The sequence below is a fragment of the Bacillus rossius genome, chromosome 1 (assembly GCF_032445375.1).
Source record: "Bacillus rossius redtenbacheri isolate Brsri chromosome 1, Brsri_v3, whole genome shotgun sequence".
NCBI classification, from domain to species: Eukaryota; Metazoa; Arthropoda; class Insecta; order Phasmatodea; family Bacillidae; genus Bacillus; species Bacillus rossius.
The window spans coordinates 311,687,727-311,715,052 of NC_086330.1; the positions used below are offsets into that span (position 1 = coordinate 311,687,727).

Here is a 27,326-nt window from a genome sequence, read left to right on the forward strand (position 1 = left end):
ACTTTTTAGTTTGATATTCTTTAAAAGCATGTTTTTTTAGTTTTTTAAACTATATTTATGTATAATTATCATAGGGAAATGAGTTACCGACACTATCTATTACCATCTGAGAAGGTAAGATGCCCATATATCGTCCCCCATTTGTTTTTTTGTTATAAAATCCAAAAAATTGGCTGGAAAATTGTAGAAAAAATATGAACTGGTAGCTTGGTTACCTGCCTATTACATATGTAAGCAGAAAGCATTTTAAGTGAAAGTGTAATAAAAAATAAATAAAAATAGAAAGAAAGAAAATTTTTCCATTTTCAAAAATGGGGTCCTAATTTCGTCCCCCTATTTTTAAATGGCAAAAACTTAAAATACATTCGGAAGTCATCATCAAAACACTTATAAATGTTTTTGTACACATAAATGATACAATACATGCTTTTATAAATTTTGTGCCATCAATAGAACTTGCAAACAAAACATTGGAATTGAAATACATATGATCTATTTTACAATAATTTGCAAAATGTCGTAGCTTAACATTTAAAGATGAAGGAAAGTACAAAACATTGTTAAGAAATGGGTTAAAGCAACACACATTATTGTATATTTGTATAAAATAGAAAAGTAATATTTTAAATCAATATTCAAAATACTAAAATCTGTTAAAAGAGAATAAAAACCATGAAAATTCGAGACAAGTGGTAAAAATTAATAAAAATTTGCATTTTTGACTTACTTCAAGAAATAATTAAAGAATTTCATTTAACTGTCCAGGCAAAGATCACAAATGAATTTAGCATATTCACAATGGGATGTACAAAGTTCATGGCACCACTGAAAACATTTTGTACATTTTACCCACTTCTCTCCATGACGGTCAGCAGAAAAAGTTTTGCTCAAAAAGGACAACTAACATCGTTCTCACTGTCTTCGTCATAAGTTGAAACAAGTGAAACACAATCACTATCACAACTAGAAGAGTCAGAGACAACTTGTTTCTTCTTTGATCGTTTAGCTGCTTTCGCTGTTTTCTTAGTCTTATCTTTGAGAGTGGATGTAGATGCCTGTACTACTTCAACTGAAGATTTTGATGTAAGCTTACTCTGTTGAGATGATGGATCACATGAAGAAAGATCCAAAGCAAGTTTCTTTCGCGATTTGTTTGGTTCCTTGTGTTGAGATGTCTTACTTGCATTTCATTTCTTTTGCTGAGCTTCTTGTACGTTACCCTTATGTGGAGTTCCTGTCACCAGAATTGCTGTCCCACTTCGGTTGGTGTAGATAGCTGTATTATTGGCACATCTCGCAAGTCTTTCGGACTGACCACTGGTTGTACTGGAGTTTTTTCTGCTCTCCTATTTTCAGTTACGACTTCTGGGTTTAGGGTTGGAAACTGATCCTCGGTAAATATTTCTGGATTGAACGGAAAGATTACTGTTTTCTTGAAACAATTTACTGCGGTTTGCAAGGTTGCAGCACGTTGGTAACCCTCTGCAAACAGTTCCGCGACCTGCAGCTTTCGCACAACCCTGTTTGGGTTGTAGGCTAACCAATTTTCAATGGCTTTGGCGTAGTACGACTTTAAGGGACACATGAATGCAACATCGAGTGGCTGTAACTTATCTGTCGAGTGAGGAGGGAGACACACGATTGAGACATAATTTTCACGAGCTTTATCAATGTCGTCTATGTTCCGTGTGTGGGTAAAATGCCCGTCGAGAACAAGTACCACTGGTTTCTCCTTCGATGGCCTAACAATTGAAATGAAATGGTCAAACCATTTAGAAAATAGGACTGCAGTGATCCGGCCCGACTCACTACACCCACCAATCGTCCCTGCAGGAGCTCCATCAAGTAGTTCAATTTGCCATTTTTTGGGGGGGAAATATAAACAGTGGTAGAACATACTGCCCTGCAGCAGACATGCATGTCACAGCAGTTATTGTCGCTTCTCGTTCGGCTGAAGAAAGCTTATGCACTTGCTTCTTTCCTTTTGCTGTTACAATTATACTTGCATTGTGCTGGACGATGGAAATACCTGTATCGTCTACATTAAAAATTCTTGTTCCATCAAAATCTATTTTTTCCAGCTCTTTTTTCAAAATGCTAGAGGAAAGTGTCTACGTTTTCTTTTTTGAAACCTTGGATTCTTGCGATTGATAAATTCTGAGGTCGCCTTATTGTAAGGCATGGGTTCCTTTTAAAGAAAAGTCTCTTCCATTTCAACCCTGCGCTCTTTGTCTCATTTGAAAAGGGATGTGGTAGATTATTCTTTAGTGCTAACTGATGAGCCATTCTCCTCAGATCACTGACTGTCAATCCATAGTAGTTGTTTTCCATCTCCAAGCAGTATTGGACTAACAATTTTTCCATTGCCTCTGGTAGCACTGGGTGTCTTCCAACTTTCTTTTGTACACATTCCTCAGCAGACAGCTCTGATTTGACATAATCTTTCAGCGTCGCTCTTGGAACATTAAATAACTTAGATGCTGTTTTATAGCCCATAGTCTTCTCTTTTACAGCTTTCACTGCAGCGATCATAGTCTTTATTCCATGTTTTCCCATCTGAAATGTATGAAATAGGCCACAAATCGCAATTCAAGCTGTGTAAGGACATACAGTGAAAAGCAAATAAACAACCGTTAATATAAGATATATTTTCCCCTTAATAATACAATGTTGCTGTATATTAACAGATTACAGAATACAAAATTATAACTTGTAGAGAAATATTGTTCTATATAACAAATTCAGCTCTGTGCTGTTTAATAACATGTAAAAAAAGGTTGGAAATTAATATTTCTTCAAAAGCCTGTTAAATAATGTGTAATTAATAATTATTTATAAAACTTATGCTGGAACATAGGTCTGTGTGATATGTATGGCACTGGATTTAATTTTTAACAGCCTTTGAAACACTGGTCTAAATTTCGTCCCCAGGACGAAATTAGGCACTGTACATGGGGACGGAAATTGGACAGGTCGAGTCTTTCAAAATGTCCGTCTGTCTCTCCCAACACAAACACGAACAGAACGAAATGGCACATGAATATGAAAATAGAGGTTATAAGTGATACATTGCTATGTTGAAGCAAAAAAAATAGCTTACCTTTCAATGGAATATGTCCTTGAACAAAGTACAATTAACAGGTTTTTCTCTTTGCTATAAAATATAAACTTAAATTACTACACAGAGCAGAAAGCGACCCGCTTGCGCGCCTTACTAGATGTCTACTGCGCTGTTCTCTCCGAGTTCCATCGACTTCCGATTGAATGCGGCTCTTACTAGTCCGGAAACCATGGGGGACGATATTAGGTCAGGGGACGAACTTCGGGCATCTTACCTGATAACTATTTGGAATTGCAACATCACAAAGAAATGGTAAAGTCTCTCCGAATCATTTACAGTTAGATGTATGGATATAATCTTAGAATTTACCGGGAAAAAAAAAACATTTTTTTTTCGGCGTGGTCGGGAGTAGAACCCACGATCGCTGAATTCGATAACTGATTTGCGCGCCTAAGACCGCTCGGCTAACGAACGTAATGAAATTTGTGGGTATTTTACAGTGATTAGCCATTCACTCTTAGTCGAAAGAGTTACAGACGGACAGACAAACCTGTTAAGAAGTGAAATTTTATAATTGGTATGATGTTTACTATTTTGTGTTTTCTTAATGAAGTACATACATCATTACTTCCTATACAGCATACATTATGTATGCTTTCCAATCAAGAAACTTTATTAGTTGTTAAAAAAAAATATAATAAATGCATACAGGCCATACATGGCTACTTGCAGTTGGGACCACAAATGATTTTGTGTGCAGAATTTTACAAGCTATGTGCACAATATATCCCATACAAATTAATATACAAACTAGCTTAACTTATTAGGTAATAATAAATTTTCATGTTTCAATTATAAACACCATTTATATGGCTGTAATTAAAAATGTTTTATTAATTTCCCCCATCTTAAATTAATGTTGTTGGACTAATTAACCAACAGGAGGTAAAATGTTGTACTGTCATAAAATATGCGATGTTTTATTAATTACTTTGTTGCAACAATGCGTACATAATCGAACAAATCGTGAACATGAGAAAGCTTCTTCTGAAACATAAGGTTGCATGCAGGTTCATTGATATCGGCACAGCCCCGCCCCTGTGCGAACATACAACCCTGACTATTAGCAATACGACAATACGTTGCGAGGTTACGAGTTCCACTCAAATTACTTCCGTGCGTTACGTAACACGTGTCCTGTCGACACACTGTCGGAACTAAAGCTCGACGAAGAGTTACACATTGACAGGCAAAGTAAAAAAAAAAACTACCGATATCCTTCCTATAGGCATGCATCAGGCTTCTCACTAGCCAGGGGTCGACTATAAATTGTTCGTGCTATGTGGTACGTATCCGGCAGCAAGCACTGGCACTGAAGTAACAGCGACACAGCTCCTTAACTGCGGTTGCGACGGGTCCCGAGTGTCGCACCGACTCTGTGGCCTGATTGCCGGTCGTTTACTTGGCCTTGGCGCAGTCTTCTCTCGATTCGGACTGGGGCCTCTCCGATCCAGCCCGCAACTCCTGAACTCCGTCGCTCGCTGGCAGCGGAGAACTTTCCCCCCCCCCCCCCCCTCCTCCTCGTTCGTCTACTCTGACACCCGTGCAATGTCAACTCTGGGTATCGGACACAGGCCGGGCGCTGAAAAGACTGGCAGTGCGACGGCGCTGTGCAAAGGTCACGTACGCTGTTACTTGTTGGTTCTGCGCTTGCGCACATCCTATGTGTATACAACCCCCCCCCCCCCCTCCGCATCACACCCGTGGTTGGGCTGACGTCACACAGCAAATACTTGCTGTGTGGTTCCCCCCCTTGGGATCAAGTGCCGTGAAAGCTAACTTAACATGACCCTTACGCCCCGTTTCAATCTAGGTGTTGGAAGATAATGTAAAGCTTCTTATGAGTTTTACTGACTCTTTAACTCACTGACTCTTTAACTCACTGACTCTTTCACTCACTGACTCTTTCACTCACTGACTCTTTCACTCACTGACTCTTTCACTCACTGACCAATTCACTCACTGACTCTTTAACTCGCTGACTCTTTCACTCGCTGACTCTTTCACTCACTGACTTTCACTCACTCGTCTGACTCATTCATTCACTCATCTATATAAATCCTAACCCACTTTTCGGATGAGCTAGAAACTTGAAATGTGGTCAACTCATAGCTCTCGGACCGTAACTAAGAGAAAATTCCACAAAGTTAGAATTTTTCCTTTTTAACCCCTGAAAAAATAATAATGGCAACGCATCTTCATAGTTGAGATAGATCTTTCTTTGAAGACCCACTATAGCTAAACTAATAATTTACTATCCTATCGTTTTTGCTAGGTCTACAATGTTTTTGGTGAAGGGGGGGAGGGGGCAGGTCCTTTGAGGGGTAAAACCCTCAACAGGGGATGAAGTTCCCCTTCGTGAAGCTTACGGGTGAACTGGGCTTCGTAGTGGGAGTTCTGAGATGCCGTGTGTGTGTTTATACAAAATGTGTGTTCGCGCGTGTTAATTGCTTACATAAATATCTTAAATGATATAGCAATCAGATTATAAGGTGAAGTATTTACAGTAATGTTCACTACAACATGCCACTGAATCGCTTAAGATATTTATAATAATTTACTGGGTAAACGTTCATACAAGTTTAGAGAATTTACAAATAAAAAATTTCCTCTTCAGCAGTTTGCATTAAGTTTTCTTTTTTTTTAATTTAAAACTTACTTGATTCGAAGAGAGTTGACTATTTAAATACATTTTTAATGTTGATAAAACAATGTTTTATAAAGTGTTATGGCGTGACCATTTCAATAATGTACCATTTATTTTCTTTAAAATCATGACATTCGCTGATGAGAAAACTACATTTCGGAGGGTCTAAAAGAACGTTTTGAAGTGACGAGCCGAGCATCCCCCCCCCCCCCCTCCTTTTCCGTGCCATGGACTTTCCCATTCCTTCGCGCCAGTCTGACGCTAAAGGCGAGCCGAAACGGCCGTTTACTGTTTATAGCGTGACTTTGAAATGTGTGACATTATTAAAGATCCCGCCAAGTGTGAGGCTCGTAGTGTAATACGCTATTTGAATGCGAAAAAAGTCCGCACGTTATGTGCGTATCAAAATTTACAGGCGGATAACCGAGGTTTATGGTAATGTGATAAATGAAGCTTCAGTTCGAAAATGGTGCATCTTGTTTGATGGCGCTGCGAACGAATATCCACTATGAAGAACGTTCGTACCGACTTTCAGTTGTGACTGACGAACTCAAATGAAGGCTTTAGTTAAGAATTCAATAGTTGATGGAATTTATTTTGGCCGTGAACCACCATGGAAGTGACAACGAACTGAATGAGGACGTTAATGACTCGTTGAACAACTTGGCGGTAACTGAGTGTGCAGAAGGCATAGATGAGCTGTTGATACGCTATGGCAAATGTTTAGATGTATATGGCGACTTCGTAGAACAATAGCTAAGGTATCATATGTGTTGCAAAATAAGTTTTGTTTCACTATCTTAAATCTTAATACCCAGAGAAACAAACGTTTACTTTCAGAATGACCACCGTATATTAACTTCTAATTAAATAAATTTAATTGCTTTGACACTGATACCAACTGGCTACAAAAACTATCCCGGTAAAATAATAATCATGTGTTGATTTCGTAAGGTTTCATATAAAAGAATAGTTAATTTGACCCATAATCCCTGAGAAGCTTTGCATGTGGTGCATTATCCTTGATTGATGTGGTTTGGTATCGATAGATTAGTAATGTTGTCTTTACAGTTTAAAAGTATGGTGATGTATGGTGATTTAAGATGATATAAATTTCTGGTCGCAACTTAAGAAGATCAGCGAATAAGTATAAATTGTGATTTGTTCCTGTGGCACTTGTGTGCAATACATTATGTCCATAAAATAATGCCCCAGTTATAAAGTTCAGTAGTATAAACTGTAAGCGATGTAGTCGAAGTCACAATTAAAGATTATCTCGGACAGTTTTAGATAAGCGCATGCGCGAATACTGCTTTGTTGTTTTCTCGCTTGCAGCGCGAAATAATGGCTGTTTACTCAATTAGTAGAGAGTGAACCTTTAAACTTTATTTATCAAGATTATGGAGCCCCTCTCCATTGGAATCTCTTTGTACGAAAATGGTTGAACGTCGAAGTACCTGGCCGTTGGATTGGTCGTAATGATCGAGGTGACAGAGCACCTTTTTCGCTGGCCTCATCGCTCAACTGGCATAATGCCATGTGAATTTTTATTTTGGGGCTTTATAAAAGATCGTGTCCACGTTCCGCCGCTACCTAATTGATTTTTCCAGGGTTGAGACATAATTGAAGACGCTATTTCTTCTATTACTCCGGACGTGTTAACCAAAGTGTGGGAAGGATTAGACTTCAGTTTGGATGTGTTCCGTTTAACTAAAAGTGCACATATTGAACTTTTGGAAGAAGATAAAAACTTGGTTGATTTACCTTGAATTTGTATGTATGATTTGTTGTAAATAGTATCTATAAATTAAACCGTTGAAACTGGGACACCCTGCGCACGGGAGAGTAGCGGTGCACAGTGACTCGTGTGCGGGAGGAGGGGAGTGACTCTCTGACGTGTGTTGCAGCGCGGCTCGGACGAACTGCTGTCCCAGAGCGGCGCGGTCAGCAATGGTGCCGTCATGAGTCCGCAGCCCAACCACACAGACAACAACAACGACGCCAAGAAGGTGAGTGCGCTTCCCGACACCACCCGTCCACTTACGTGGAACTGTGTTCTTATCTTTACGTCGACTTTTTTTGCCTTTACCTAGGTCAAGGTTTACGGGTTAGGAAATGCCGACAGAAAGGTCTGACAAAGATATAATATCTTGGTGATTTTTGTAAATTGGTGTGAAAGTCATTGAGAACAAGAGGGCTTATCACGCATGAAACAAATCATGACAACTGAGACTGTACATAATGAAGTAAAATATAATTATTTTAGGCCCATGTTTTTTATACGAACTTTAAACACAACTGTTATAATAAACAAAAAATTGTGTATAACAACAAAAAAAATTACAAAATTAATTTTATGTTGTCTAAATATATTTTTTCTTCCAGATTTTTTGGTAATAATCTTGTTTGGTTTTGAACATCTTCGTTTTTTTTTTTCTCATACGAAAAAAATGTTAATAAGATGCTCAGTGGGCGAACAGAATGGTTTCTATATATTCATGCAAATGTCTGTTCTTTTCTCGCCCGAAGGATGTAGAATATGTTTCGTGTTGTTAAATGACCACGGCCATGTCTGCTGGCCGTTGACCCACAGCACTCGCCAGGCGAGTTGTCCGTGGTCGTCTCCATACACCGCCACACATACATGACCACACACACCCTGTTTTATCTGGACAAGTTAATACACGGGGAGCCTTCCCGTGCATGGGGACCAAGACCACTTACCAGGAGCGGCATTGCAATGGAATCCTAGCACCAGAACGAAAATGAACATAGACAGTATTAGTGAAAAGAAATTTGTCATAACAATAGTTTCTTACCCTTCAGTACAGTAAAACTTTAAAAACAAACTTAATAGTTTGCTTTAAAATAACATAAACAAATATTATTGAAGTAATACAACTTTTTGACCAGTCCAAAATAATTTTTTTAAATTCTTTTCTTGAGGTTAATAACAGAACTTATATTTTATTCTAAATAAAAAAAAAGCAAAGCTGTTGCCTAGATTTTACATTGTAACATACAATAGGTATAATAAAAAAAACATTTAATTATTGTAATTAGTTCACATTAACTAAACGCGCACAAAAATATAATAATGATGAAAGCGAGCGCGTATCACCTAACAGCGCAGCGGCATACCTCTGCAGCTGTCCAGTACCATCCAGGTGTGGTCGCTTCAGCCCCTGTGTGTGGGCGTTGTGTTCTACAGTTACATTAAGTCCTTAATTGTTCGTAAATGTGGGCTTTATTATACGCTGCCCTATTGTCGACCTCTTCGGATGTCTCACATGATAGTGCCTGACGTAGCTTGGAGTGGATAGGCTAGAAGAGAGATAGCATTGGCACTTCTGAGCAGTAGTGATTTCATTAGCGTGAACACACAAGCTGCATTTTTTTCTTTGTAGTCTCATTGGTGGTCTATATTTAGGCAACAATTACCTACACAATACATATTCTTGGCTAGTAAAATTAATAATTTTCAAAATTACCTTGTGGGAAAATTCTTCTCGGTCCTTTTAAAGGATTATTTTTCTTGATTATTTATGAGGTTAGCAATAAACATTCATACGTAATTAAAACAACGATCTTATTTAGGTAAATAATTTAATTTCAAATATTTTGGTTAGGCTATAAGGGGGTGCCTCCCATTTCAGGTCATGATTTTATATTTATATTAATTACTGATCAACTTGTAGACTTTTTGAATTGTTTAACTTTCATGAAATGAAAAATTGATACAGCGCATACGTTTTGCATAATTAGCTGCCAAAGTTAAGTACATTTTTAACGTTTTTGGGTTGTACAAATAAGGAGAATTAAATTTATTGCAGAACTGAAACTTTTTAGGTTTAACTGCAATGCCACTGGCTACTTCATGATATGGATTGCATTTCTATCGTAAAAACTCATTTCATGTTTCTTTGCTGTCAAAATCGTAACAAATTTGAGAATTTTGAAATGTTAGGCAAAATTAATTAATATTTTCTGAAATAAATTCAAACTATTTCTTGAAATAGGTAGCCAGTGGCATTGCAGTTATACCTAAAAAGTTTCAGTTCTGCACTAAATTAAATTCTCCTTATTTGTACAACCAAAAAACGTTAAAAACGTAACTTTGGCAGCTAATTATGAAAAAAGTATTCACTGTAAATATCTTTCATTTCGTGAAAGTTAAACAATTGAAAAAGTCTACCAGTTTATCTGTAATTACTGTAAATATTAAATCTTGACCTGAAATGGGGGGCCACCCCTTAACTTGATTTCTGAAGTACCTACATATCATTTATTAGTTTGAAAAAGATCATTATGCTCAATAAGTGTTTTTTTATCCATGAATATATATTACGTTAGGAACACATATCTCATGTTCTAATGCATACTAAAATAAAAGTTTAATTTTAATTACTTTTATTTTACTAAATATATTAAACATTTTATAATGTTCTCATTAAGTTTGTGTGATATTTATTACATTTTAATTACGAATGACATTTAAACAGATATGTATAATAAAAGTTAATTACGAATCGGAGATACTTAATAAATAATGTTTGAGTATAGATTTTTTTTTAAAATTCCAATAGTTGATGAACGGAGCAGATAATACGAGACTGTTAATTAAAAGCTATTCGTACTAACTTGACTGTGTAATCAGATTAAAGGCTGGCATTAGTTAAATGATGAGAATAACAGTTTGGCTTGAAAGGCGGAGCAGGTAGTGCGGGTTTGTGTGGCGGGACAATGCTACAACAGCGGTTCCGGCCTCCCGCGGACAGGAAGCAATTTGCGCGGGCCGTGACTGCTGGCTGGTGACGTGGCGGTCACTGCCGACTGCTGATGCGAGCTGACCGCAGCCTCCCGCAGGAGCATTGACCCTCTCCATACCCACTCTCCCCCCAGCCCTAAACCATACTCGCTCTCGCCCCTGGCGAGAAGCTAGCTGTATCCGAGACTTTGGTGTGTTATAGTTACGAGCGGGGAAAACGGCTCCGTAAGGATAGCCCAATTAATGTGTATACAGTTATTTGCTAGTTATATTCGTATTACTAATTAAAATACTGCACTAACGTCTGTTCACGAATCACTCGCACTTAAAAATATCTGTTTATTAATCACTAAATATCTGCCAATTCCGCAGTTCACACTCCTCACTGGAGCTAGGCTTAACAGTAGTTCGCCCCTTACCTCGCACCTGTCCGTACACACAGTCTCGTGTCGCTCAATCACAGTCGCACTCGCGCGGTCCCGTTGCTCGTGAAAAAAAAGGAGGGGGGGGGGGTGGGATCCTCGACGAACTCGCACTTCACTCCACTCCACTCCACTCGCCTGTTGTAACTCTCGGAACTCCCGCCGAGGCCGGCGTCGTCGCTTTTATGCCCTTGGAATTCTTTCTGAAGCCAACTAGAGTGTTTTGTGACGTAAGGCGTCATCCCTAGCCGACCCGACGCTCGAAGCATCCAGAATAACTGCGCTTATTCACGCCACTCCACGCGGAATTCCGTCAGTGGCCGTGTGGGGCCGCCAGGCACCTGGCGCGCGGCGCGCCCCTGTCCCCAACGTACGTTCAGGGTTAGAACAATGTTTAAAAACAAACAACCTGTTGTTTTATTTAAACCAGGTTTATTAGGTTTAAACTATTTTTTATAATGTTTGTTATTTTGGTTATCAGCATTTTCAAATAAAGGCCATACAACATCCCGCTTTATGCCACTCATGTTGAACCAGAAAAGTTATAACATCAAAGAACTGAAGTCCAGAAATTATGCATATCTAACTGGGACATAACTACAGAAAGTATATTCCCCCACAGGAAGAGATTATCCATAAAATGGGGATTTACAGTCTAGTCGTGGATTTCCCACAGAATATGAATTGGCTACTTAATATTTTAGCTGGATATGATTTACAATAAAAATTAATAAACAAAATGTTATTGTTATTAGGGAGGAATTAGACCTTTCATTAAAAACAGCTATTATATTTAAAAATAACATTTTAATAGGTCATTTTGGTTCTTTTATGAAAATCTCTTATTTTAAACCGTGGTTTAAATCAACCAACCCTGATTATGTTGCTAGTTAAAGTACCCTAGGCTTAACGCAGAGTAAGAATCGTCATTTAGGGCATGGGGACAGTTATTAAAAAATCTCAGGTAGACAGTTATTTCCCTTTTAATTTTGGTGCCAGGTCAGTAAGCTCGAATAAAACTACAGATTTTACTTAGATAGTAAACAAACCTTATTATTTATATATTTACAGCGAAATGATTTTCGTTTTTGCGTTCGAAAGTTGGGACAGTAAATTTCCTTTATTTTTAACGTCAAGCGTGTAATATTTCTTCCAGAAGTACCAACATTCTTCTGTAAGGGTTGGGAAAGAGGGACTCTAGTGTAGACTGTGACCTTCCTTCATTAAGATTAGAGTAAAACTGTACCGTTGAAGCTATAATTTAATGACAAGTTATTTGCTCCGAGATATTTTCGATCTATCAGTATATTTTGGTTCACTTATTACTACTACATTCTCATCGCCTATTTCCGTGGTTTAAGAAGGAAAGTAGCGAAGCTTTGCGCGGTGTTACTTAGTTTGTAACTGCACATCCAGGACAGCTTTGCTCGTTCAGGGACTTCGTTGCTTGTGGAAGGCGAAGACCCCGCTCCCGGCGCAGGTAGTAGTGGAGTAACAGGCGATTTGCCTAACGGCGGTTTGCCTAAACATGAATTCGTTACGGCGATTTGCCTAAAGTCATTTCGCCTAAAGTCATTTCGCCTAAAGTCATTTCGCCTAAAGTCATTTCGCCTAAAGTCATTTCGCCTAAAGTCATTTCGCCTAAAGTCATTTCGCCTAAAGTCATTTCGCCTAAAGTCATTTCGCCTAAAGTCATTTCGCCTAAAGTCATTTCGCCTAGTCATTTCGCCTAAAGTCATTTCGCCTAAAGTCATTTCGCCTAAAGTCATTTCGCCTAAAGTCATTTCGCCTAAAGTCATTTCGCCTAAAAGCGTTTTGACTAACGGCGATTTGCCTAACGCCGTTTAGCCTAACTCCTATTAGGCCAACGGCGTTTTGCCTAAAGGCGATTTGCCTAACGGCGTTTTGCCTAACGGCGTTTTGCCTAGACGGCGTTTTGCCTAAAACTAGGCAAAACGCCTTTAGGCAAAACGACACATGCCCTTGTAGTCTGCCGACTGCCTAAAGCTCGTCACCCACTACGGCGCGCCGCCCCGCGCAGCCCTGGAAAGAATTCCAGCTCAACAGTTTTCACGTATTTAAACCAGGATGCTCCCACTATGGCGCGCCGCGCCGCGCAGCCCTGTCCGCCGCGGAATTGTTCCGGCGCCGGAACTCTCGAGAGAATACGGAGCGGAATATATCTGCGCGGCGCGGCGGCTTGCTACAGTGTGCGGTGGCAGACGGAGGAAGATTTGGGTTGACACCACCTTCGGGTGCCTTCGGCGCCACTCGTTCATAATCGGTATCTTTGTTGAGTCTGTTTTATGAGATCTGCGCACGTGGCCGTACTTATCTAGAGTAAAAAGATTAGTTCAGGTAAAGTTTGAGAATTTATTACTTTATTTAATATCTTTAATGAAAAAACTTCCGCTGATCTTTAAGTAAATCGGGAAACAGGTGATGGAATTCCCCGTATATTTCTCACTTCTCGTTAATCGGGTGAATCCCTATCTGTCTTTGTCTCTTCTCCTCCTCTTCCGATTCCAGTAAACAATATAAAAACAAATCTTTCTCCTCAGAGCTGCTCATGACGTTAAAATTAACAAACCTAACATGCAAACAAATAACAAAACTAAACTAAACTAAAACAAAGCCAGTCACGCGATACACCTGTACACTAGGTCAACACTGAAGGAACTGAGCGTTCGGAATCATAAAACGGCGTCTGTAGTGTGCGACCCTCAATAGCGGAACCTGTAGTGGGCGATGAGCTTAACGGTAGTTGTCAGTGTCTGTGCCGTGCACAGCCTCTTGTTTGGAGGCGTGACCATTGCCGGCAGCCCTCGCAACATGGTTCGCCCTATGCGGAGTTTCTGTTTATTCGTTAGGTTTTTGAAGGATGGCCAAGATGACAAAAAAAAATGTATTGCGTGTACTTATGTACGCGCGTTAGAAGTTATACTTACTTGGCGTAATAGAAAAAAACGAAATTCAATTTCGATTACTAATTAATTAATAACGTAATAATTTATAATTCAAATAAATTATTCATAGCCTTCCAAAGACTCCCATGAAAACAGCCAGTGGACTATTAAACCTTTCACAGACACTCAAGCTGTGACGTCTCGCTCGACGGGAGCTATTGGGTGTCCTAAGTACATGTGACGAGCAGTTGTCACACACTGCTCTTCTCCTGGCCAGCGTTTCCGACTAGGTATATACCGTTACTTACAAAGCGTTTGTTTTTTTGACTTGTAGAGTTAGATTTTGTGGTGGTGAGTTTTAAGGATTGCAATGTGCTTAATTGCGTCGCACTAATTTTATTGTAATGTCTACACTAATCGCTGTATTGGATGCTCATTTTTGAGCGTTAAAATGAACACTTCACTAATTTCGTAATGAGTGCATTTTTAAACTCTTTTATCTATTTACAATTACTTAGTAGCATTCGCTAGTGCTTCTTGCAGAATGTTACTTGAGACACAATTTATTTGCAGTCTTAATTACGGCTTAAAAGTTATAGTTTGGGGCATTCGTGATATTTATTTTAAATGTTTATATTATTTGAAAATTGTGGTTGTATTGATTTTAAACAATAATGGACATACGTCGCTGCTGATGTACACTGAATGCCATATAAAAACATACATAAACATAAAAACAAAGATGAATACAAAGACATACGGAGAACAAGCGAAAATCAGTCCATGTCAAATGTTTAATGTCTAGATAGCACAGAGACTTTTATGGAATGTCAGCCCTCTGTGTTCGTCTGTGCTGTAATATTTTTCTGACTGAATTCTTTCCACATAATTTTGGCTTATTCTTCGTATGTTTTTTGCAGACTTATTCATATTTGTTGTCCATTCATGATGATTTACAAAGACATCTCTTAAAAACCAACAATAGCATATGTCCATAAAATTGTTCTATTGAAAAAAAAGTATATTTTCGGAAATATTTGTTTCAATATGCGTATAGTTTGCCATTGGAGCTGTAGTGGGATACAAAATTAAATTTATAAGTATGCTTAAATATATTAACTAATTAGGTTTTCAAACTGTAATGAAATATGTATTTAACCATTCAAAGCTGTATTAAAATTCCATAATTATTGAAATGCGGTAGATATCAGGTAGCCTATAGCAAGAAAAACTAAACTACGGAAAACTAAGTATTAACAAAATTACTTTTCTTTTTGTATTTGCACTTTATTTAAACTTAAACATGCAAAAATATTGGAAATTTAATTTTAACTGTAAAAATGATTAAATTATTATTATTTTTTAACTTTCTATAACTTTGAATGCTTTCTGACTTACCTTACTTAAGCTATTATTGTAAAATGCATAAGCGATGTAAATAACAGTTTTTTAGATTTAAATATCTGCGGTATTTAGATAGTATGTGTGCCCTGTATTTACTGACTGAATTATGTTTGGAAAAAAATAGAAAGTCTACAAAAAATTCCGCAGCAATTTTGTGTGCGCATGTGTTTTGTGTAATCCACGCCGTGAAGAACATGGTAATACAACTGAAAATGTCATATTGTAACACTATTCAATTTATTTTAAAGAAGAAGAAAATCAAACTGTTGCCGCCGAACCGACGATGCATCGCACTAATGACAAAGTGGTTCTGGCAGCCAGGACTAGAGGGCAGCCCCTAGTCGTCGCTGGACAGGGCGAATCTTTTGCGGGTGATTACCGTAATGAGCCGCGTCGTGAGGCCGGGTGATCGTGCAAGGGGTGGAGGGGAGGTCGTGGGTCTGGCAGCGCCACAATGGGGATCAATGACTCGCTGCTTGACGCGCCTCGCCGCGCTTTGTCCCCTACCCTCCCCCGCTCTCCTCCTCTCCTCCTCTCCTCCGCATCTCACAGCAGCGCCGCGAGACCTGGCGGCGAGTCGCGCGGCTTGAGACGAGCTTCGGATTAGTTGGGCCTCGGCACTCGCGAATTATATCCTTCGTGTTACTAGTCCGGTAGTCAGGGGAAGGTACTCCTTGTTTTTTGCAGTCACACTTTCAGTTTTTTTTTGTGTGCTTAAAAGCAATTTATTTTGAGGGAAAAAAAACATAAAAAAGTGCAGTAATGAATTTTTGTCAGGCAATGTTAAAAGCTAGTTTCCCGCAATCGGTATGCACCACTTAGTGTGATTTCTGTAAATAGTTAAGTGACTGCATGAGATTGTACTGTCTTGAAGTGAAATTTCTTTGTTAAAAGTGATGAGTGCGTACGCTGGTCCCTTGTTCGAGACTAACTTCTTACGTGTGTGACACCGGAAATAAATAATCCTGTCGCTCGTGTTTTTTTTTTTTAATGGTTATTCATATAGTTATTTTCTAGAATTTTACACATTTACATAGTTTTGTCACCGGCTCAAGGCAACGTCCGCCACATTTCCTGTTTGCGGTCTTGACCCCTGGATCCAACCCGTAGCGTCCCTCTGACAGGTGATTGACCTATAATGGCGTGCATGTCCCACTGCGACATTAAACCTTCTTCTGGCAAACATTAGTAGGAAATACTCGTGGTAAAATTTAGCTGTAGTCTCAATAGATTCTGAGGAATATTACTGCAAAGTGAGATTTAGCAGTAATGTTGCTGATTACACGGGATTTTACTATTTCAAAATATGTATTTCCAAGTCTGCAGTTTGTGCAATACCAGTGCCTGAAGGTTGAAATGAAGTTGACTGCTGAACGCCACATCGCACCAGTATTGGAGGTTAATGACCACCGCCTTGCCTTGTCTCACTGAAGCGGTGTTGAGATTCTCCACGAAAAATTCAGTAGCCCCGTTTGTGCTAAACATCCATTCATTTTCACCTTACTAGAATGTGTTTTAGATCTGTACCGCTCTCGGAAAATAGTAGTCCTGTTCCCTTTTCAGTTCTATTTTTCCTTAGAGACGCGGCTACTTGCCACCGCGTTCGCTATGCTATCGTCATTTCATTAAAGCCTCCAACAAGATTTAAACACCTAGTAGAGGTTATTATTGTATTAACTATGAGGGAGGTACAATTAAATTTGTTTTTTTATGTGAACAGTTAATTTTAACCGTGCCAATGCTATGTACAGAAGTAAACGAACCTCCAACTTTTCATTGTCATACCACGTGACTTTCGAATAATGTACGAAACCTGAAAAGGCCAGCCGTTGGCTCTATTATCAAAACAGAAGAGAGAAAAAAATGTGCAAAAAAAACGTGCTACGGTGATGTCGACATTGTTTTGAATAATTTGTTTGATGTTGGATTGATTATGTGACGTAAATTTTTCCAATTTGATTACATGCGACTTATTCTTCGTCGTTAAAAACCTTAGAGATAGAAATTGCAGGTAATGACCTAGCTGAGAGAGTTTTACATGTTGAAGTGCTGAAGGCATTAAAACCCCTTCTGGTTTTTTGGCTATGGTTTCCGTCGTTAAGACGCCTCTGTGGAATCTATATTTGGACCGGGACACTGTCGCTGCGCCGTCTTCCATTGGCGTATATCGTGTACAGGTTTTTCAGGCTAGGTGTCAGCTCTACGCAGCTAGTGCCCGGGGTGTCGGGGGCTGTGTGCTCCAGTACTCCAGTGCCCCAGTACTACAGCCCCGCGCTGTTCATTAGCGAGTCCTCGCCGCCCTTGTCTTTGTCCGCGTGGCGTCGTTACGCCGAGATCTCCCCCGTCACGTGACAGTGCGAGCGACGAGCTTTGTTTGGTTGCTATCTGATGCACACGTGCCTCGCCACGGAACTCCAGACAGTGTAGTCCACGCGTTGTGCGGTGTTATTGAATACCACGGCTCTTGGCTCTACCGAGACACCGTGGGGAGTTTCTCGCGCCAAGTGGGGATTGGGAATTGTTCATTTGAACGGCAGGCCCCGTGCCTATTGCCAGTCAAATTAGGTTTCTCCGAGTTTGTTTCAAAGTTAACGTTGTTTTATTAAACTTCCTTGTAATCAACATTTTTCGTTCGCCTCTCTGGATTCTTAATTTCAACGCTGCGCTGTCGGCAGAGCTTATACCTGAACGGGAGGTTTATTTTTAGTTTCTCTCTTTTCTTTCGAAAGCTTCCGCTATCGATTCATGCCTACGGCTAGCCCGTTGATCGTGACAAACCAGTTTGACCGAGAACTGGTTAAGGACCCCTTATACCTGGGCACACACATAGTTAGAAATTAAAAAAAAACTACGTGATTTGAAAACTGTTCAAGATATACTAGTAGTAACCTTGTGCGAAAAGCATTTAAGAATGCGCTGAGGGCGGATAGGTATTGTTTCCGTATCCGGGGATTCGGTTCCCGTATTCGTTAAGCAGTAAGTATTTTCAGGAGATTGAAAAGGGCTAAAACACGTGTTTTTAAAATATTTTTTAGACATGAAACGCCCGATAAAGATTTTTGAAACCACCTTTATCTTAATTTCTCCGGTATCAAAGGTTGTGGTTACCGCTTAAATTTCATAGTTGTCCTATGCACGACGAGAAGACTGCGAGCCAGTTCTGAGCCTTGCGCCTAGAGGCGATACCGCGCTCGAAGCACCAGCGAGCGTCGCACTTATCATCCCGCCTCATTAAACACGCATACACCTTGACTAGGCGATCCCCTTGCGTGCTCTATCGGCACGAGGGTCCGCTCTCTCGGCAATGTTCGGGTATAACGATTCCCCATCACTCCTTTTCTGCCTCCCCTTCCGGTGTTCAAAACAAACATGGCGACACTTCCCAGCGGTTAAATCTCCATAGTTTACTAACGAAACTTAGCTATTTATATAAACCCTTCACTTGCAAAACGTTCATACACTGTGAAAATGTGGAACATCCTATTTTAGTTCTAATACACTATCGTGTTGTACGAAACAAAGGCAGCTATAGTTAGTTTTCCCGCTGTATGCCGATAAATAATTATATGTATCGAAACGTGAGCATTTCGGCTGGAGGTGGAAGAGGCTGCCGAAAAATAGTATTCGTCTTACGAATATCTTGCGCAGTTACAACAAGAGACCTTCAAAATTAAATTTATCATAATCTAAATATTTTTATATGCCTGCGTGTCATTTTAGTAAGCCATTGCAATATAAATATTGCAGACATATAAACATTGAATAAAAGTATGACTTATTCCAAAGAGTAAATATTTTTTTTAACATCGCAAATTGTTTGTGCACCATTGTTAGTGCACCATTGTTAGTGTGCTTTGAGAGGGTCGAACTCAATGAGCGACATATCTATATCCTTTAAACACCCTTTGGTTTTGATTTGTATAGAAGAAAACGTGTGACCTCATTTAAAGCGTAGTTCAAGTCTGTGCATTTAGTTTTGATGTCAAAGTTTTTAATTTACTTAATAGTTATTAATAATAATAATAATAATAATAATAATAATTTACACCTGCAATTGGGCTTCCGTATTAATTGTATATTATATACAACTAGCTAAACCCGGCCACGCTTTGCTGTGGCACAGTTTAATATTAATTCATTGTTTAATTTAATATTTTACTGTGCATGGCTGTGGAATGTAATAGAAGAAATAAAAATGTGTTTAGCTTAAATATTTTTATTGTAAAGCTAATGGAAGGACTACATTCCTTGTTTTCCCATTTTTTGCATAAACATATAGATCAGATGGTTTACCGACTCTGGAGCACCCGACATATAACTGTCCATGAGAGAAGCATTCATTTTCTAAATTCAAACCGCACACTTGCAAAGATTGTCCTTGTGCTTTATTGATGGTCATAGCGAACGCAAGGCGTATTGGAAATTGAAGTCGTTTGAACTCGAACGCCATATCTGTCGGAATAAGTGGCATTCGTGGAAGTAATACGTCTTCACCTTTATGAAGTCCAATCAAAATTGTTGCTTCAATAAGATTATCCATTAATTTTTTAACTACTAATCGTGTACCATTACATAATTTAGGCTGACAGATATTTCGAAGCAATATAATTGGCACACCAATTTTCAAATTCAAAATATGTGGTGGTAATCCTGGAACATCGAGTGAATTGAGAAATTCCGTTGGAAAGTTCACTGCTTCATTTTGGTGCACTACTGAATCAATAGATTTGTATGTCATTGTTTCACCTTCGATTCTGTTTATAATACTATTGTTCATATCGTGTACGTCAACATTTTTAGCCGCTAGAATGGCTCTTTCGCTCAACCATGCATGATTTTTGAATTTTGTTTCGATGTTTTTGAATACCTTGTCTACTAATTCCTCTTTTGAATCTACGATGTTGCATAAATCAGATGATAAGCTGATTTTTCCTGTTTCTGGATTTGTAGTTCTATGAATTATTATTCCTATAGAATTATGTTACGTGAAAATGAAGAAAACCATATTCTGAAATGCCGTCTGCTCTTCCACCAGTACATCGTCGACATGTACGCGAAAATAGAGTCGGAACGACTACTATTCATTAGGCTCAATCAAACAAAGCTGAGATCAGAAGAATATGTACATTTGAGAGATGCTGTTATAAATGATGGTGATATAAGTAACATAGGCAAGATGACAATATTGCCTGCAACATATACTGGTAGTCCACGACATATGCACGAATATGCGCAGGACGCTCTTACATATGTGCGAAAATATGGTCGTCCTGATCTTTTCATTACATTTACATGTAATCCAGCATGGGATGAAATAAAAGAGTTACTTTTCCCTGGACAATATAAATTAACCATAACAATTATTTTATAACTCATTCATTAGATATTCATAATTTTTAACGCTAATAAATAAACTCTAATTTTTTGGCATTTCTTAAGTAAAAATATACAATTTTTATCCCATTTTTACGTTAATATTTTTAATATTGTAATTAAAATTAATATTTTTATGTACAAAATGAGGAGTGGACGTAGTTATAAAATAATATTCATGGATTTTATTTTTTAAATCTTAAATTTTTTCTTAATACAATGAAATATTAGTTCTGTAATTATTGTTCCGTTCATAATTGTTTACACAGAATGTATTGAAAAAAAATTAAGTCAATTTATATAAAACCTTCTATGAAAGTTATACTGACTGTTTCATTGATAAAATTACTAAGAAATATATAAAAAAATATAAGTTTTAAAAGCGAATAAAAATTTATAATTAACCAAAATAAACTCAAAATAAACAAATGTATACTTTTAAAACATGTAATTAAATTAATTAAAATGTGAAGTTTTTATTGTAAACAAATAAATATGAAAAACACATTTCCAGTGTCACATGCTGTGCGATGCCCAGAAACATAAAACTTCTGCAATATTTTATGAGAAAAAGCAGCTAATAATAGGGTAGCTCAACTCACAACGATAGAATGTGGTTAAGTGTCGAAAAACGTGTCTTAGTTAATATATATACTTTAAGAGGATTTTTCGGCCTTGACAATTTTCGCACAACACAGAAAACACGATTTTTCATACTTTGGCACCATAAGGTTTAATGATAGTAGCCTACATAATTCATATTTCCAGTGAAAAAATAAAGTTAAATTATTTCCAAGATAAAAAAACTATATGAATACAAAATTCTGAAAATAGTGTTTCATTAAATCACAATTTTTTTATAAAACATAAGTTTACTCACTTTACAGATTAAATCCAACCAATTCCATTCTTTAATTAAACATTTATAAATGATACCATACACATAAACTGGTCACAGTAACACATTTTGTGCTTAATCAATATTTGGCTTATTAGAAAACAAAACAAAAGTGTTAAAAGATTATTGTTGGAAAAATGAACAAACACATTTTGCTATGACAACAGGGTTGATATGACAACCGGTTTGATATATCAACAATTATCATAACAACGTACGTGATTATAACAAATTATAATAGCAATATATAAGATATAAGCTATAAGATAAGAATTATTTAATTTTCAAATGTATTGTACGAAATGTATTTTTTAATTTAAACGTATTTTTATCAATAGAGTCGAAAGAATATACTTTCAAATTAAATAAAGTTTTTTATTCTTTCTTGAAATATATATATATATATTGACGTCCCTCGGCTTCAGGTCCCCGTTTTCCCGTTGAAATAAATGTCCTGTTATGCCCGTACTGCCCTCGTCGGAGAGGTGTGGGTCCAGGCCAACGTGGCCGGGACCGGGAAAGGCGGGACCTGGAGGGAGAGTGAAGTGATTGCGAGGAATGTTGGTAGGTTGTCGCAAGCAGAACACGGCATTAACGAATTTCACGAGCCGTCTTTTATTAACGCTTATAAAGTCCTGCCGCAGCCTGGCGGAACCGTCGCGGAACAAGTGCCCTACCACGGCGACACGGACTCCCTGATGACGGGGCGGTTCTCAAATACGTTTCGGCGCGAATCGTAAAGTTTATTAATGCTAGGCTGACCCAGTGAGAGAGGGCCCGAAGACGGAGCGCTGTACATACGCGGCCCGTTACGTAATGTTCCGTGGACGGCGAAAAGTTCAGAGACTCGTAGCACCACGTTCGCGTTGTAGAAACTGCCCGCTAGACACGTCTCCCGATGACTCGTAAGTTAACAATGCTAAGCTGATTCGCGGTGGCAGCTCAGCTGCCGTGACCGACTGCGGACTGAGCGAACGTTCAATCCCGAGCGCAACGTGCGCGGCTCGCGGAGCAACGAACACGTCTGTCTCCGCTCGAGACCAGGACGCGACTGACTCTCCCCGCTCGCCCGCGGGCCGGCGCCCGCGGGTGGCGGGGAGGGAGGGGAAAATCGGCCGGCGTGGGAGAGAGCTCCGTCCCGCGGCGCGCCAGGCTGCAATTACATACTACGGCGAAACGCTTCAGAAAAAGTTATTGAATTATTTACAAAGACATACACGAGACATTAATTACACAGCGAACTTGCACAATGAATAATAAATAAAATAAGTTAATTACACACATTCAAATCCCTTAATCGTTTACAAATATATACACACTGAAATAAAAGATAAAGTCACATAGAAAAAACACTCGTTGGCATGCTAGGGCGCACGCGGGTGCGTCCCTGGCCGTCGCACACACTGGGGTTCACTGGGGGGGGGGGGGGGGAAACAGGCCCCCTCAGGCCCGCGTCGGTTGCCAGGTACGGCCTCTGTATCTGGGAGGGTACGACGACTGTCGTCATATGCCCCCCCTCTCCCGAGGCCGTCCTGGCCCCCGACGCCGACCTAGACCGGCAGCCGCGTCCGCGTCCGGCCACTTGTCTGGTCGTCGGAGCTCGTCACGTCATTCCGTCCGGGTCGGGCAAACTGGGGCAGGAGCTGCATCACGCTGCAGCGTAACCCCCCGTCGGTCGTTTGTCTTACGTCTCGGGGTTTGCGCTGACTCCCCCACTCGTAGTCCCGGAGGTAGTGGGGGGCCGTCTTCTCACGCGTGGACCGGCGCAACGCCGGTCCCCTCCCCGCGTGAGCGGTCATCCTCGGCTCCCCGGAAGGCAAGTCCAGGACCACCTGCTGGGCCCTGTCGACATCGCCCTCCCCACTGAGGAGCCGGACCGTTACCCCGTCTGTCACGTCCTTGCTCACGTCCGTCCCCGTCACCCGCCGTTCCCAGGAGTGGACGTACCTCCGTCCACGTCTCTGGGTAGGCTCCGGCAACGTCACCACTGGTTCACTCAGGTCGACCAGGTCGCCCTCAGCAGTGTTGTCATGTGTTACGTCCTCGATGAGTGGTCCATCAGTGTCGTTGGCGTAGGCGCTGACGTCATCAGGCGGGAGCACCCGGTCCACGAAGCGCTCCAGCTCTGCCATGCTTGCGCCACGCGGACCCCTTCCGCCCCTTCTGACGGGCGTCCGTTCCCCGCCCCCTCTTGCCAGTTGCCAACCACCGTTCCCCTTTTGCTGTCCCCCCGTAGGAGGCTGAGTCGGTGTCGTCGTGGGGGCCCGTCCATGTGTCGTGCCCCAGGTGTCGTCGTCCCTGTCAACGTTCCTGCCAACCCCCCGCAGTGACCTGGGGTGGGCGTGTCCTCGTCGACGTCCCTGATCCGGCTCCGGTGGCGTCACCACGGGGTCATCGAGGTCGACCAGGACTCCTACTGCGACGTTGTCATCGGTCCCGTCCCGTGTGTCGTCGTCCCTGTCAACGTTCCTGCCCACCCCCCGCAGTGACCTGGGGTGGGCGTGTCCCCGTCGACGTCCCAGGTCCGGCTCCGGCGGTACCACCACAGGGGCGCCGAGGTCGGCCAGTACACCTTCGGTGACGTCATCCTCGGCCTCGTCACCGTCCACTGGTCCGCTGTCGTCGTGGTCGTACTCGTCGTGCGGGTCGCCTATCAGTCGAATGTCGTCCCTGTGCACCTTAGTTGTCCGTCCGTCGGCGCGACGCACGAGGTACGAGGTGGTGCCCAGTCTGTCTACGATCTCCTGTGGCCCCGCCCACTTAGGAGCCAGACTGGCGCAAAAGCCCCGCTCGCCAGCCGACAGGTGATGACACTTAACAAACACCTGCTGGCCAGGCTCTAGTCGTGCTGGGGGCTGGTGCGTCTGCGGCGTACGTCTAGTCAGGTAGTCAGCTTGGCGACGTCGGGCGTCTTCGCGCAGATCGTCCGTGGTCATGTCGTGCAAGTCGGGGGTTGCTCGCGCTTCCCCGGGCAGGGCGAGGTTCCGGCCCTGCACCAGTTCAGCGGGGGAATGGCCCGTGACCGCGTTCGTCCGACGGCGCAGGCAAAACAGCAGCGTCGGCAGGTGCAGGTCCCACTTGGTGTGGTCCTCGTCCAACCGGATGCGCAGCTGAGTTTTAATGTCCTGATTCCGCCTTTCGGTCGGATTCGCGCGCGGATGGTAGGTGGGCGTCGTGTGATGCTCCACCCCCCAACACGCGCAGGACACTCGCCAGCTTCTCCCCGTGAACTGCACCCCGTTGTCCGTCAGCAGGACCGCGGGGTACCCGTATCGCGGGAAGAACTCGCGCTCGAGCAGGGCAATCACGGTGCCGGCTTTCACGTTTGGTACTGCGAACGCCTCCGCCCAGCGGGTGAAGACATCCGTGACCACAACAATGAATCGCCGACCACGGGACGTGCGAGGATACGGCCCCATAATATCCACCGCCACAGTGTGGAAGGGATTCCGGGGCCGTCGTGGGACCTGCTGCTCCTTGCCGTCGGGTCGCCTGGACTTCCGCTCCTGGCAACGCAGGCAGGCCCACACGTAGCGTCTCACTTCTGCCGCGTCGCCAGGCCAGCGGAACGTCCGTCTGACCTCACGCAGCGTCTGCTCCGCGCCCGGGTGTCCCGCCAGGGGGTGGTCATGCAGGTAGCTCAGGACCCAGCGCCTGGCCTCGGGCGGCACGTGGGTCCGCCACCCGCTCGACCTGTAACCCCCCCTGGTCTGGAGCACCCCGTTCAGGCTCCGGCAGCCCGGTATCACCCCCTCCCCACACTCTGTCAGTCGGGTCCGGGTGTCGGGGTCCCGGAGTTGCGCCGCGTGGACCCACGCCAGCAGGTCAGTCATAGTCTCGGGTCGCGCGTCGGGTGCAGGAGCAGTGGGGCTTGTCAGCGCGTACAACGCGCACGGTCGCGGCACCGAGTCCTCTACCCCGCGCTCACGCTCAGGGAGGAGCACTTCCTCCCAGCCCTGGTCGTCGTGGAACTCATTCTCAGGGTCCGGATTCCGGGACAACTCGTCGGCCAACTGATTTTCACGTCCAGGAATGTGCTCGACCGTGAACGAGAATTCCTGGATCAGCATGGCCCACCGAGTGAACTTAGACTTCCGGCCCTGAGTGGAGTCCAACCAGCGGAGGCATTGGCTGTCGGTTCTCAGCGTGAATGAGCGGCCCTCGACGTGGTGACGGTACCTCTGTAGGGCCCAGACCACCGCAAGGCACTCTTGCTCATTCACGTGATACTTCCGCTCAGCCTGCCCAAACTTGGCGCTGGCGTACTCGATCACGCGCCTCTCGCCCCGGTCATCCATCTGGTACAACACCGCCCCCATCCCCTCCTGACTCGCATCCGTCTGGATGAAGATGGGGCGGCTGGGCACCAGGCGTGAGAGCGTGTGACAGTTCCTGAACCGGCGCTTCACCTGTCGCAAGGCCTCGTCCGCGGCGGGGGTCCACCGGAACTTAGTCTTCGGCGACAGTAGGTCCGTCATCGGGGCCGTCACCGTGGCGAAGTCGGGGACGAAGGACCGCAGCCAGTTGAGCAGCCCCAGCAGCTTCTGGAGCTGCTTCCTGGTCTTCGGTGCCCCCTTTCCCTCTATTAGCTCCAACTGCTCAGGTCGGGGGCGGCACCCCTCCGCCGTCACTATGTGTCCTAGGAACTCTATTTCCGTGGCCCCAATGTGGCATTTCTTTGGGGCGCACGTCAGTCCGTGTCTGGCCATACGTTCTAGCACCAATGCCAGATGGTGCGCGTGTTCCTCCCACGTCCTGGACCAGATGATAACGTCGTCCAGATAGGCACTGGCGAACTCACCAATGTACCCATCCAGAACACGTACCATCAGGGCCTGGAACGTGGCAGGGGCGTCCATGAGACCAAACGGCATGGCGCAGAACTGGTAACGTCGACCGTCTGGTGCCGTAAATGCCGTCTTAGGGCGGTCCTCCAGACATACCGGCACCTGCCAGTAGCCTGATTTTAAGTCTAGTGTCGTGAAAATAGTGGCGTCCCCCAGTCCTGCCAGTGCGTCTGTGATATTGATCTGCGGGGGCGGGGCGGGAATGGTCAGTTTGTTTATCGCCTTGAAGTTTACGCAAAAGCGTAGACTTCCGTCTTTCTTGGTGGCCAGCACCACCCGTGAGTTATACGGGGAGGTGCTGGGTTCCACTACCCCGTCACGTAACATCTCGTCAATTTGAGTCTGTATGGCCTCCCGTTCCCGGATGCCAAATCCGTATACCTTCTCAAAGGGAGGGCGGTGCGGTACCATCGGTATCCGGTGCTCCGTCACGTTTGTCCGTCGTAGCCGGTCCGCGGCCGCAAATACCTGTGTCTGAGAGGTGAGGACATGGTTGATGACATCGACGTACTCCTCTGGAACACCGTGCTGAAGGTCTTCTAGGCGAATGACTGACTGAGGGGGACTGGGGGGAACCTGGTGCACGCCGTACACCGTCCAGCGCCCCTGGGTGCCGAAGTGCATCCGGCCAGCTCGTACTTCCACGGTGGCGTTGACCTCGTGCAGCCATGGGACCCCCAGAATCAGCCCCTCGCAGAGCTCGGGGACCACCCAGGCCTCGACGTGGCTAACGTGACCAACGATGCTCATTGTTACCTGAGTGATGCCCCCTGCTGCAACGACGGCGTCCCTGGTGGCCAGCTGCACCAGCTCCCTCCGCGGTGTCACTGCCTCCGCTCCCACCAGGTGGGCCGCGATGTAGGTTCGGCTGGCGGCGGTGTCCACCAGGGCCAGCATCTCCCGCCCGTTAGCGCGGACAGGAATTCGCAGCAGCTCCGGC

General features: G+C 42.8%; 1 protein-coding gene across 9 annotated transcripts in view; it reads left to right on the top strand.

The window, feature by feature from the left end:
• Positions 1–27,326, top strand: part of LOC134527909 (polypyrimidine tract-binding protein 1) — a 797,394-nt gene that overhangs the window by 561,209 nt on the left and 208,859 nt on the right. For all 9 annotated transcript variants that reach the window (XM_063360936.1, XM_063360934.1, XM_063360940.1 and 6 more), the window contains one exon: positions 7,676–7,777. In XM_063360936.1, the coding sequence (XP_063217006.1) occupies positions 7,676–7,777 (102 nt within the window). The remainder of the gene's footprint in view (positions 1–7,675; positions 7,778–27,326) is intronic.